The sequence below is a fragment of the Parus major genome, chromosome 2 (assembly GCF_001522545.3).
Source record: "Parus major isolate Abel chromosome 2, Parus_major1.1, whole genome shotgun sequence".
In the NCBI taxonomy this organism is placed as follows: domain Eukaryota; kingdom Metazoa; phylum Chordata; class Aves; order Passeriformes; family Paridae; genus Parus; species Parus major.
Window position 1 is genome coordinate 86058853 of NC_031769.1, and position 12489 is coordinate 86071341.

Sequence of the window (12489 nt, forward strand, 5' to 3'; positions counted from 1 at the left end):
CATGTTGAGCTGGAACTGTAAAAATGGGAATGCTCTTGGGCTGCAGAGCTAAATCAGCTCCAGCACTTCCTATCCCTGTCTTCATACGCCGGCAGCCTTGGTGGAGGTGCTTCTCAGGGGCTGTTGTCCCCGCGTTGCCACAGAGGAGCTGTGAGCCAGCGTGACAAGGGCACTGCCGCTCTCATTCGGAGCAAGCACGTGTACTGCCAAAGGCACTGGCTGCAACTCTGCTGCAGACCTTGCTCTGTTCCTTCAGAAGAGATTGGTCCTGTGGGGTTTAGTCAGCTTTGGAGGGCACAAGTTTGAAATGTCTTTGCAGGAAGGAGGAATGATCAGTCTCACAGTGATGCTTCTACCACTAAATCCCTAATTTTGCGCACACAGGTAGAGGGCAGCTCACACTGACCTTTCTTCCCAGACTGTCATGCATCTACTCATGGCCTCACAACATGGGCACAGGACAGCCTCCAAAACCTCAGAGCCTCGGCATTTATATTTATGGGTGTCTCTTACATACACAAGTACCACAGCTCTCAGCTTCAACAGCCCCAAACCCTCCCTGGGTGGCCATGGAGCTGCAAATAGCTCCCAGCAAGACAGTGCAAATCCCACCTTGGAGAATGAAGAGGTTGAGTCAGCCACAGCAAGAAATGTACCCCAAGAAGGACAGAAGTGCTGGGTGCTATTAGCACTCCTCCCTCCAAAAAGCCCCACACAATTTTTGTTTTCTCATGACATACCACCTTGTGTTCTTACCAAGCTTGGCATTGCTGGAAGGGGACCAGCAGCCAGAGCAGAGAATGAGACACCACAGAAATCGTGATTTTTTGTTGTTCTTTTTGAAAGCAGCAAGGCAAATAATTTAAAAAAATATAAGATATTGGAGTTCTTCACATCATGGAGTCCCTAGGATGCTAAGCTGACTGACCAAATATCTTTTAGGAAAGTAATTATTGGTGTGGTTTTCTTGGATTTCCAGAAGAGTTTGCTAATAAAAGGCAGAGGAAGAACAATGGAGGGTTAACTTGCTCCCTGCTTGAAGAACTGAATAATCACTGCATGAAATAATAAAGATCCATGTGGTTTTTATGCCACTCTGATGACACAGCTGAGCACTCACTGGCATTATATAGCAAACACACACTGCAGAAATACTCATTTAAAAATAACATAATTAGTACCAATTGCATATTGCTTATGTAATGAGGCAATTTTATATTTGTAATTTTAAAATAAAGTAAAAAAGCAAATAATGTTTCAGGCAGTACCTTGCCATCAGGCTCCCCAGCAGGTGACAGTGTGGGTTGCTTTCTGCTCTCTTTTTCGCTGTTGTTTACCCCTATTCTCCTGACCATCACAGACCCTAAAGGCTGGTGAGGAGACACCTCAGAGACCATGTGTGCTACTAGAAGCACATAAGATGTAATTGTAATGGTCAGGGTTGTCAAACACATCTAAACCGCCAAATCTAAGTGCCACAGCTAAACTGCTCCTATTTCTAGCTTCTCACAAAAAGGGCAAGCCTGCTCTCCTCATCTGACCCCAGAAGCTGAGCTGTTCCCATGAGCCTGTCCTGGGGTGGCTGGGAAAGGGCAATAGTTGAACTTTTATTTCCCTCATTCGCTGGTGTATCCTCCTGCACATCTGGTCACAACCAGACCTGACTCTGGGTTTGCTGCAGGGTTGCCCTTCAGGTCAAGTTGCATTTGGGCACAGTGATGACCAGCCCCAAAGGCTTCATTGTGCTTGGCAAAGGCATGGCCATTGTCTTTCGTGAGTCTTGGGCTTCCTTCCACTTGCCTGTGTCTGCACCCTGATGGGTGCCTTCCTACCCCCTTCCCCTTGCTGCCACAGGATTTTTGCACCACAGCCAGGCTGAAACCATTGCCTTATTGTCCCCCTGCCCCAACATAACAGAGCCTGTATGCAAAGTCTGTTTTCTGCTTGAGAAAACATGTCCCTGGAGATTCAGAATTAATCTCAGTGACTTCACACTCAGTCTCATAGATCAGTCATCTGATAACTAACCAAAAGATTGTTCAGGTTTACATCTCTGAAGTCCCCACACTTTTCCATTGCAGCTGAATTCCACAAGAGTATTTGCTGACCTTTTAGTGCACAGCTTCTCATTACACTGCACCTCAGAACACTATTCTTTAGCAAAGTTCTTTATTAAGGAGAATTAATTAACTAAGTTTGCTGTCTGGATAATCAATTTTCTTGGTATAAATTGAGTAGAGTTGGAAGAATGCTTATCTGTTGCTCCTCTGACTTCCCCTCATAGAGAATAAAAATAGAAGAAGATCCAGATGGAGAAATTGGGTTGGGATCAGATTCCTTCTGAATACTGAGTTTTGGCAACCTCAGAAAATGGGGTGAACATTGCTGGGATTTAATTTTGTAAGTGCACTGGGAAAGCTAATGTCAAAATGTTCTGATTTAGAGATCTTTGAAGGAAAGGGAAATGTTTCATTCTGCAGCAACTTTTCATTTAGACATTGAAAGAAAGGAAAAATCAAGGGCAAAAATCTGAGTCAAACATTTTAATTGTGTTTGAGAAAAAAATACAGTAAACAGGCTTTGTTTGTTTTGGGTTTGTTGGTGGGTATGTTTTTAAATTTTCCTTTATGGAGCAATTTAACAAGGTGGTGTCTCTCAGCCCTGTGTGGAACATTCCTCCCCACCCTTTCCAGTCTAGTAATACTTTCTGCTGCCTTTTGAGCCCTAGATGAAAGCCCAAAAAGCTGCCAAGTTCTGTGTTTGTCTGCCTTGATCCTGCCAGTGTTTTTCTGGCTCTGGAATTCAGCAAAGTGTGCCCACCTAATGACCCCACAGACAATTGGCACCCTACAACACTAGACTGTAACTTTAAGCTGGAGGAAACCTTCTGGGCTTTACGAAGAAATTATCTTTCTATTTTTTCTTTGCATTGTAATTTTTTTTATGATGGTGGATCCACTTTCCTAGCAAGCAAATGTTTAATTGGCATGTTGCCCCTTGCCTCCTAAATGACCGGTTTGACTACAAATTGCTCAGACTCTGTGATTTATTTTTCATCTCTTTTATTGCAGGCATGAATACAGGAACAGGTAAACAGCTGAGCCGTAAAAGTTTCTCTTTAGGCATGTTTTCAACAAAATGCCATCATACACTGTCTGATGATACACGCTGCTACTCAGGTGAAACAAAATGGTGTGAGCAGTCTTGCTTTAAAGCTGCTACCCACCACTCAGTGCTGCAGCTGCCAAAGAAGCCTTCTCCTCCACTTACTCTCTATCTTCCCTCCTTCTCCACGTCATCTACAGCTTCTTTTACGGCACTTAACTTTACAAAACACAGTGAGGCTAATCTTACATGCAATTACAGATCAGTCTCAGTATATTTATTGCAAACTCCTTGAACATCAGGACATTAAAAAAAAAAAAAAGAAGAAAAAAAAAAAGAAAAAATATTCCATTGCATAATTACAAGTAGTTTTTTTGTAGCAAATGAAACAGAAATATATTCAGAAAAAAATAAATAAATAAAAGCAAAGGTTATTCGTAAACAGTTCAAACAAAACATGATGCTGCCTCCAATGAAACATTTCACTGCATTGCCAGCTCTGTTTCAAATGGGCACGTAGGCATCCTGTTGCAAGAGAGTGAAGCCATGAACTGAAACTTTGGAGGAGTTAATTTTCAAATTTTGCACTTCCAGGGTCTATGAAACATGAAAAGTCTGCACACACGGTGGGATCTGAGAGAGGTGTTAAATCTCAACCAACGTTTCTAAAGAAAACCCAGTTATTCCTTTTGAAACAAAATATTGGGAACAGCTGAGCCACACAAAAACAAAGCACAATTTGTTGGCTTCAATAAGAGACTGCAAAATGAGAAAATATTTAACTCCTTGCATAGCTATGTAAATGGCCAATAAATTTTGCTGGAATCACCCAAACATGACAACACCGCATTCCGCTGCTTAGAGACTTCACGCTGAAAAGCTGGGATCTGCTGACGGGGTCAGAGCATCACTCGGGGCCCTGTGAAAAGCCGGGGTCACCCCTGATTAGCTTTGCCAGCGTGGCTATAGCAGGAGGTTTCATCAACCAGCTGCTCCCAGATGGAGCGCGACTATAGCGAAGCCTCTGTGCTTATGTCACTGTAAGTTGTTATCCCAGCTCTCTGTTCTCCCACAAGGGATAAAAGCTATCCTGACAAAAGGATATTTCTGGCAGTTTATTTACACCTAAAGCGCAAGGCTTTCGCCGGCAGAGCTACGTCGATCACAAATCGTACTTCGAAGCTGAACCCTGGATGATGCAGCTGAGTCAGCAAGGGTTTGCAATGTTGACCTAGCCAGAGGGACGGAAAGCAGGATTCATCTCACTTAACTTTAATCTGTATAAAGGTAGACACTTTAAGTCAGAGGCACCTCCGGAAGACAGTTCCTTTGATCTCTCATCAGGTGAGAGCTGGGCATTTTAATGTTAGATGAGATGAACCCTTTCCCAGGAGAGCTGAAGAGACAAAATCCTTTCAGCCACCCTTTCCTGTCACCAGTTCTGGAGACCATGCTTCAGAAGGCTGCTGTTCAAATGCGTTATCTTTACACATGTCAATGTACATGAGAGTGATAGCCTGTGCTGGGCTTCATGCTGCCACATCTACATATGCAAGCTTAAAGCTAGCTCAGATACCTCTGCACTATTATACAGACATACCTTCAGGCAGAGTATCCTTTAACACCTGTAAAGTTTAACTGTAGGGGCAAATCCGCAATATCTGCCCCTCTGCAATATGTTCATGTAGACATTGTCTTGTTCACAGTAGTTTTGGGTAACAGGTGTCCTAACACTGTAATTCCCAACCAGAGGTGAGGCAGAAGTGTTTCTTCAGAGGATGTGAAAACTGAGATGCTGAAGCATGGCTGAAGAAGGTACGTAGTAAGAAAGAACAAGATGATGACATTCCACAGTTAAAAGTTTAGTTTGATATCAGTAAAACAGTTTTAATAAAGCTCCATTAGACTGCAGAATAGGAAATGGTGGCAGCCGGTGGATAAGACACTAAAACACGACAAGGCAACGTACTTTGAGTTGTTCTGTAGAAAACGTCCCACAGAAATTAAGGAGACACATAAGCCTTTCCCTCTTCTCCTGGTGGGAAGCAAAGAAGGAGGAATCTCTGTCCTTCTTCAGCTATCCCAGAGCATGCCTCAGCTATAAGGACTTGGCCATATAAACCTTGGTTCACATTGTTTTCCGGTTCTGACTATTTCAGCTGAAGAAATTTTATACAATGGGAGCAAAAATGATGCATTAAAAACAATAAAATAATAGTCTGTTTATGAGCCAGAACATCTTATGCGCTAAAGGCCCATAGTTTAGTTTTGTTAAAGGCTTTTGCTTAAGTGTCCAGACTGTCCTAACATGGATCTGTGTTGCCCCCAAAACCTGAAGGCATATTGTGGGGTTCTGAAAGTCCACTCCATGGCAATCAGTATGACTGAAAGGTGTGTTCGGATTTTTTTTCTGTTTGTTTTTTCCCTCTGGGTTTTCCCTGATAATGACTTTGTGAAACTGTTGCCAGTTCAAACACAATTGGTTTCTGCCTAACAGGCAGAAAACTAGATTCAGTTAGTCAGCACTGGGCCATTCTTAACCTTACTTCATTTTCCTCTCCCAAACCAGCATTTGTAGTCACAATTTTCTTTTATTTGTTCTTCAAAACACTCACTCTCACTTGGACACAGGCAAAACGTGCTGCTGCTTCTCCCTCACCTCTGGGAAGTGGTGAGAAAAGAGTAGCAGGAAATTGCATTCTTTTGTGCCCGTGCATTTTCCCCTCCTTTCTGATTTCCTCACAGGGATTTAATGTTCCTAATCAATTTTTAAGAACCCTGGATTGATGGAGTGGGGCATTAAAACATAAGGAACAGAAGTGTCCTGGCACTGTAACTAGAGGGTAGACAGCATACAAGTCATATCTGATTACCCAAAAAAGTCACTGGAATGTTCTTAAATCCACAGTCCAGGTATGGTTTTGTGGCTTCTTGTGCCCACTGCTTGTGTTGAGCCACTTGATTAAATTTTGTGATGTTATTTTCTATCTAACTGTTGTGCTGTGTATTTGGACCCAGTTTATGGCAACCAGAAAGTTTTGGGTTTGGTGGATTTAAACAGGAAGCCTAATGCTATTTTTTTGTCCTAGCAAATATAAAATAGACAAATCATTTTATACCTTCACACTGCAATCCACAGTCTTATGAAGATCTCCAGAACTCTCATCTTAGAAAAACAGCAGAAGCTAACTCTGAAGGAAACCCAGCCTCACAGCATTCACTTCCCAGCCTCCACACAAACAAACTTCTTAAGCTGAGATAAAGCCATAGTAATCAGTGCCAAATGAAGGGCAATATTTTATAGTAATACAAATTAGAGAACATAGTGTACAGAGTAACAGAAAAATATACATCTTCAGCCATACAAAATGCACAAAAGCTTTCCTGTTGAAAGAGTACCTTGTAGCTGACAGTCAGATGTTTTAAGTTTTCTAGATGACCCTGCACTACTGAAGAAGGGGAAACAGAGACCTTTTTTTTTCCCTAGGAGACAGTTGGTAGCATTACCTGTATACCACTAATTCCCTCCCTGCGGTTGCGGCTCTGCTAGTGCTGGACCACCCACCCCACCTCATGCCTGAGATAGCTCCACTGGATGTAGAGGCTGCTTGGGTGTTGGAGGTGAACGGGATGTATAGCCAGGCACATCCTCCACAGGTTGCTGGGACAGACGTGCTGATAGGCAGAGTTAAAAATACGGGTATAGGCACAGCTATGCCATAAACTGTCGTTGTTCTTGTTCTTAAAAGAGACCAATCAATTCATGTCAGTCAGGAAGGTGGTTTATTTACCCAGGAAGGAAAAAATTCTCCATATGTGAGCTATGTCCACACCGCTGAGGCTCTGCAACCTTCAGTGCTGGGGCAGATGTCTGAGTGTGGGCTAGCCCTAAAGCCTAGGCAAACTGGAGAAGGTAAAACTCCTCACTTACTTTAAAAAAGTCAGTATCAAGCTAGAAAGTCAGTAGCAAATTATTTTAAACAACGGATTTTTTTTCATCCATCATTGGAAATACCTTAAGATTTATTTAGCTGAAGGTTCAGGTCAAGGTGACAAGCTATAGGGAGTATTGGGTGTGTATGTCTGTGTGGTGGGGTGTCTCTCCCCCTTGCAGCTATTTATATCTCTGAGTGAAGGTTAAGGTTAGGAATTTAATAAGACAGCCGTTTATTCTGTGGAGACTAACAGTCCTGGGGTTAGGATGTAATAATCATTCTTCTGCTTTAAAAATGGTTCTCTTAACAAATAGCAGTAGCTCATTGCAATTTTCAGTTGTACAAAATGACATATTTTCTATGTTACTATCAAAATATTCTGCATAACATTAATTTCTGTGCACTTATTAACATATGTACAGAACAGTGTTTCCCAATAGAAATCAGTATGCTCCTTGCTGATCCTCTTTGCCCTAGATTTACCAAAACCAAACCAGAAATTAATTGTGTTAATAGTATAAAATCTCAGGAGAGATAAAGGATTGAAGGTTTATTTCCCAGCAGCAAATGAATAAAGGAACTCCTTCAAGTTAAAGTCTAGCCGAGACGTAATTTTAACCAACCGTGGTGAATCCAGGCGAGCCAGGAATATCACACATTTTCCCAATGCATTATGTTGAGTACACAGAAGCAGAGGAATGTAAACAGACAGAAGGCACATGAAAGGCCCCAATCCATTCTCCATCTGACGGAAGTGCGAATTTCATAATTCTGTCATCAAGAGTCTTTTCATCATTTTCTCTCTCTCAAGTTCACGCCTCAGAGTCTCAGCGCTGTGTAATTAATGCACAAACAGCCAATTATGGGAACAATAAGTCTCAGATTTCAATTTAAAATAATTAACATTTTCAAAATACCAAAGGAGGGGGGAAAAAAGGTCAGACTCAATTCAGTGAAAAAACAGATAACTGGTGGCTGATTCAAAAACAAGTATCGCTTGATATTTCTGAAGAGCAAACAGAGGCAAGAAGAAGGATATAAAAAGATCCACATGGCAAAATAGTTTATAATTTCATCTAACCCCATTAAAGGCTACTGATTTCAAAGGAAGCTGGACAAGAACTCTAAAAATGGAGCAGATACAGTAAATACCGTTATGAAAGAGTACTGGTACAGTCTTCTGCTCTTTGGTGTAATCTGATATTGAGGGATATCTATATATCTATATAGATATATAGGTGTTCTGAATTTACCACAGTCCTGCACATAACAGGATGCCAAAATCAGAACCTGAGGTCCTTGCTCTCACCAATTCACTCCAGAGCCCAGAGGCTTTTTAACCCTGGGAGTGCCCTGAGTTAGCAATTCCATTTCTGAAACTGTTTACCAAGCTTTTCTGATTTTTATGTATATCTCACATTTGTAACAAAGTTTGGAGAATTAAACTGCATTGCAGAAGCCTTGAATCCCATTCATGGACAAGCAGGGGTAGAATCACCCACTTGTACTCGAGCCATCTTACAGAAGCTGAGTTCAGCACTACAGCTTCAGAGTTACATTTTCACTGGAATGATAAATTCTTAGATGAGTTAGCAGTGTTGAACAAGTGTGCAGGTGCAATTAACCAACATCTGCAAAAAATAATTAGCAACCAAAAATAGGAATTGACTAGGAATCCAAAAGTAAAAAAGTCTAATTCATTATTATGTCAAAGAAACACTTTTCATAAGCTTTGGACTATTTGTGCTCCAGAAGTACTGAGTACATCCACTGATACATTTATATTCAGTAAATTATCAGCTTTGGGAAGTTCAGCTGTGAATGAATTATAGAACAAGGAGCCAGCATGCAAAACCAGTAGAATGAAAGAATAGAAAACTGAAGAGTCTGTGTGTGGAAAGGTGGTATAGCTTCTTGTTTCTCTGAGAAATTACAAGACCACTGTAGTTTGACATTAGTAAAAAAGAAAAAAATAAAGAGGAAAAAAAAACCCCAATGCCTGTTTTTCATTTAGAAGAACCGACATTTCTCAACCTCAGCTTTCCCCCATGGACATCTAATTTCAAAAAACAAATTGTAACGGCATTTATTAAAACAAAACCTTTGTGGTTGAGACAAAATGACTTGCCTGAGAAAAATCTGCACAACGCTTTCTCTCCAGGCCATTGGCCACAGAAACAGCGTACTGCTGGCTGCAGCAGTTAATTAAGGTAGGCTTTTTTTAATCCCAGAGCATGAGAGGATGAGTTACAGATATTTCTTTACATGACCCACCAATTCTGAAGTAGTCAAGCAATAATCTTTTGGTATAAGAGAAAATGACACTTTATGGTATTTATGAAAGAAAAAGGGAAAACAAGCTGATCCCTTTAATGCAGAAAGCTTCATAGTATTTCTGTGAAAGAACTGCACAGTACCTGTCTGCCAGCGAAATGGGCTTATGCGACGTATATACTGTCTGGACTGTTGGAGTTGGTATAGTCTCTGCCAGAGACCTCAGGACAGGTGATGGAGACACCAGCGTAATCTTAGGAGATGACTGCACCCCACAGCACTGTAATTTGCTATCTGCAAATTCTGCCTAAAAAAATAAAAAAAAAAATAAAAATTATACACACAGATAAAGAAAAAAATGTAGGTTAGCTTCTACTGGTCTTGCCATTCTTCACTATCCAACTCATTGCCAAGCACTCAGTAACAGCAACTAAGAATGAGAACAATTGAGAGGCTGTGGCTATAACCTCTCAGTGCATCCTCTGCAGATGCTGGACAGCCACCTCTTTTGATGCCTGAGGGACAAGCCTGATTGCAACATGCACCAGGTGAAATGGCACTGCACGTATGAGACTGGCAGCATTCAGGTAAAAAAAAATGATCAGTTTAGAGAATGACACTTATCATTATTGCATTTTCCCTAAAAACTATGCAGAATGTTGACAACACGAGATTTCTGGAATATGCTTCAGGAATCCTATACAATTTGCTGGTGGGTCCTCTAACTACTCTGTGTTTTTTTAACAGCTGGGAGTCTGGGCTTTTAGGAATCCAGGTTTCAAAATCTCCATTCCTTTCCCAATTTTGCTAACTGGAACATGTCTCAAGAGAGATATTCTTGCAGTACCCAGTGAAAGGCAATGTTAAGGCAATATTGGAAGTGGAGATTTAAGACAAGCAGCAAGCGACCATCCATCTCCTGTCTTTTAGGTGAGGTATTTCAGCACAACAATATTATAGCAAAGACTGGGCTAATTTTACAACCAGAGGGGGAGGATCCCTAAAGATCAAACAACCCTGTCTTGCTTTTTGGCATGGGCTATTTCTCATGCCAAACCACAATAACTAGTGTCTGTGGTGCATGTCTGACGCTGACCTGAGAAGAAAACAGAGCAACCGCAGTTATCAGTGTGTCAGGATCATTAAAACACACTCCTACTGGTATCAGCTACCTTTCTTCCTTCAGCTACCTTTCTTCCTTGATGACTATTTCTTCTGGACATGGTTCAGAGTCTAAGGCAGGAAGGAAGAAAAGCCACCATGATAAGAAAGCAGCTATTTGAAGAGCAGCTTTTTTTTTTTTTTTTTTTTTGGTCTAATTATTTCTCAAATTCTGCAACCCTCTACAAGTGATTCACAAACTTAGTTTAAACAGTGGGAAAACTATTTGAGCCCAGAAAAGACTGTCAGTTTTAGGTTTGCTCGTTTATTGTCACTTTTTAACATGTCTAAACACATCTTTAATGATTCAAAATAACCTTTGAAGCAAAAGGAATTCCATTAATTTCAAAAAATTAGTAAAATGGAAAATCAACTAATGAAACCCTCCTGTGTGTAAATAATGGCTAATAGAATCTGCTAAAAATTCTCTGTCATTCAGCTTTTAAAACTCAACCTTACAAACTGCAGGGGTATGAAATTTGGTGTTCCTCATACAGGATCCCTGTGCTATGAAGACTGCCAGATCTTACTCTATGGCATGAGAAGAAGACATCACTCTGAAGCTCATATAAATTCTCCCAGCCTCACTGAAATCAGCAGTGATGACCAAATACACTAGCTGAAAAATTGCCTTGAATCCCATAATGTGTTTGCTCTGGATGATTATTTAACAGTAGATATCCAAAGTATCTTTTTGTATATATGTCTGATTGCACAGTATGCTTAAGCCAAATATTTAACTGACCTAAACAGACATAATTTCATTAATTTAAATCTATGTGACTTACACCTGCCTGAGAATATGGCCATCATGCCTGCCATTTTTCTGTGGAAATCTCTGAAATTCAGATGGTTCCTGGCTTGATTTAAACATTCCAGGAAACCAATTCATCTACCTTTTCATCTGATCAAATCAACAGAACTGCATATACACCACCAAATTTGAAGCTGTACATAAAAGGTAAAGCCTTCTAAATGTCACTGTTCATAATCCTTTTCCTGCTTAATAACATTTTAATGTTTTCTTCCATTTAAAAAAGAATTTAAAAAAAAAAAGGAGCGAAGGGGAAGGATAAATAAGGAAAGGAAACAACAAAAAAAAAGAAAACAATTAACAAACATTACCATCTCGGTCTGTGTGTGACTGGTGACAATTGAGAGTTAGATCTGCCTGCAAGTCCCAGCTACCCTTCCTTACAGCTCCTGCCTGTGGTGTAGCTCTCAGCAGTGCGTCAGGATGATCTGAACTGCTGCTGTGGAGAGACACCTCCCTTTGGGCTGGGACACAGGGCCAAGAAACACAGGACCAAAGCCACCTAACCCCTCCTAATTGTCTTCCATCTCTGTGCAGTCCCATAGGTAGCTGCCTGTTCGCCCCAGATACTTGTACATAACTCACTAAAAGGAATGTACAAGATCATGTGATGCATCATTCATCATTAGGTTTTTATTGAAATGGTATTTTAAATATTTGTGATCTCTATTTTGCCCTCCACCCTACCCAGAAAAATGGAAATCTGTGTGGAGAAGATGGGATTTCAGAAACATTAGTTTGAATTCTGCTTTGCTTCTTTTCTCCTGATAGAACATAACAAAAATTAAACATCTGAATTTGCCATGAAAGAGACATTTTCTGCAATATGGAAATTTCTGTGAGTAAGTATATTGGTAGATCTTCTGTTTGTATTTTAGATTTCTGACCCCCCAGTTATGAAAATGTATGTTATATAGCCCTCCAAAATTTTACTTTCATCCTAACTGTCAGAGAGAGTAAAACAACATCTGAAAATCAATACTAATTAGTGGGAAAGCTATTTTGGGGGGCACATCGTTTTGCTTAGATTAAGGAGTACTGTGAAAGATGCATGCACTGAACTTTGAGTTAGCTTTCATCACAATTGTATGGTCTGGATTTGGCTGACACAGTGAAACATTGCTGTGACATTCCTGTGTACTTTCAAATGCATTTAATTAGAGCTCAACTGTGCCACTTACACAGCTTGGGGAGGCTAAC

General features: G+C 40.7%; 1 protein-coding gene across 2 annotated transcripts in view; it reads right to left on the reverse strand.

Annotated features, from left to right (window-relative positions):
- Positions 1-3045: 3045 nt before the first annotated feature.
- The window catches only part of EPB41L4B (erythrocyte membrane protein band 4.1 like 4B), a 168278-nt gene continuing 158834 nt past the window's right edge, over positions 3046-12489 (reverse strand). For both annotated transcript variants that reach the window (XM_033512170.1, XM_015618467.3), the window contains 2 exons: positions 9458-9621; positions 3046-7873 (listed from right to left, as the gene is read on the reverse strand). In XM_033512170.1, coding sequence (XP_033368061.1) covers positions 7804-7873; positions 9458-9621 — 234 coding nt within the window. In that variant the 3' untranslated portion in view covers positions 3046-7803. The remainder of the gene's footprint in view (positions 7874-9457; positions 9622-12489) is intronic.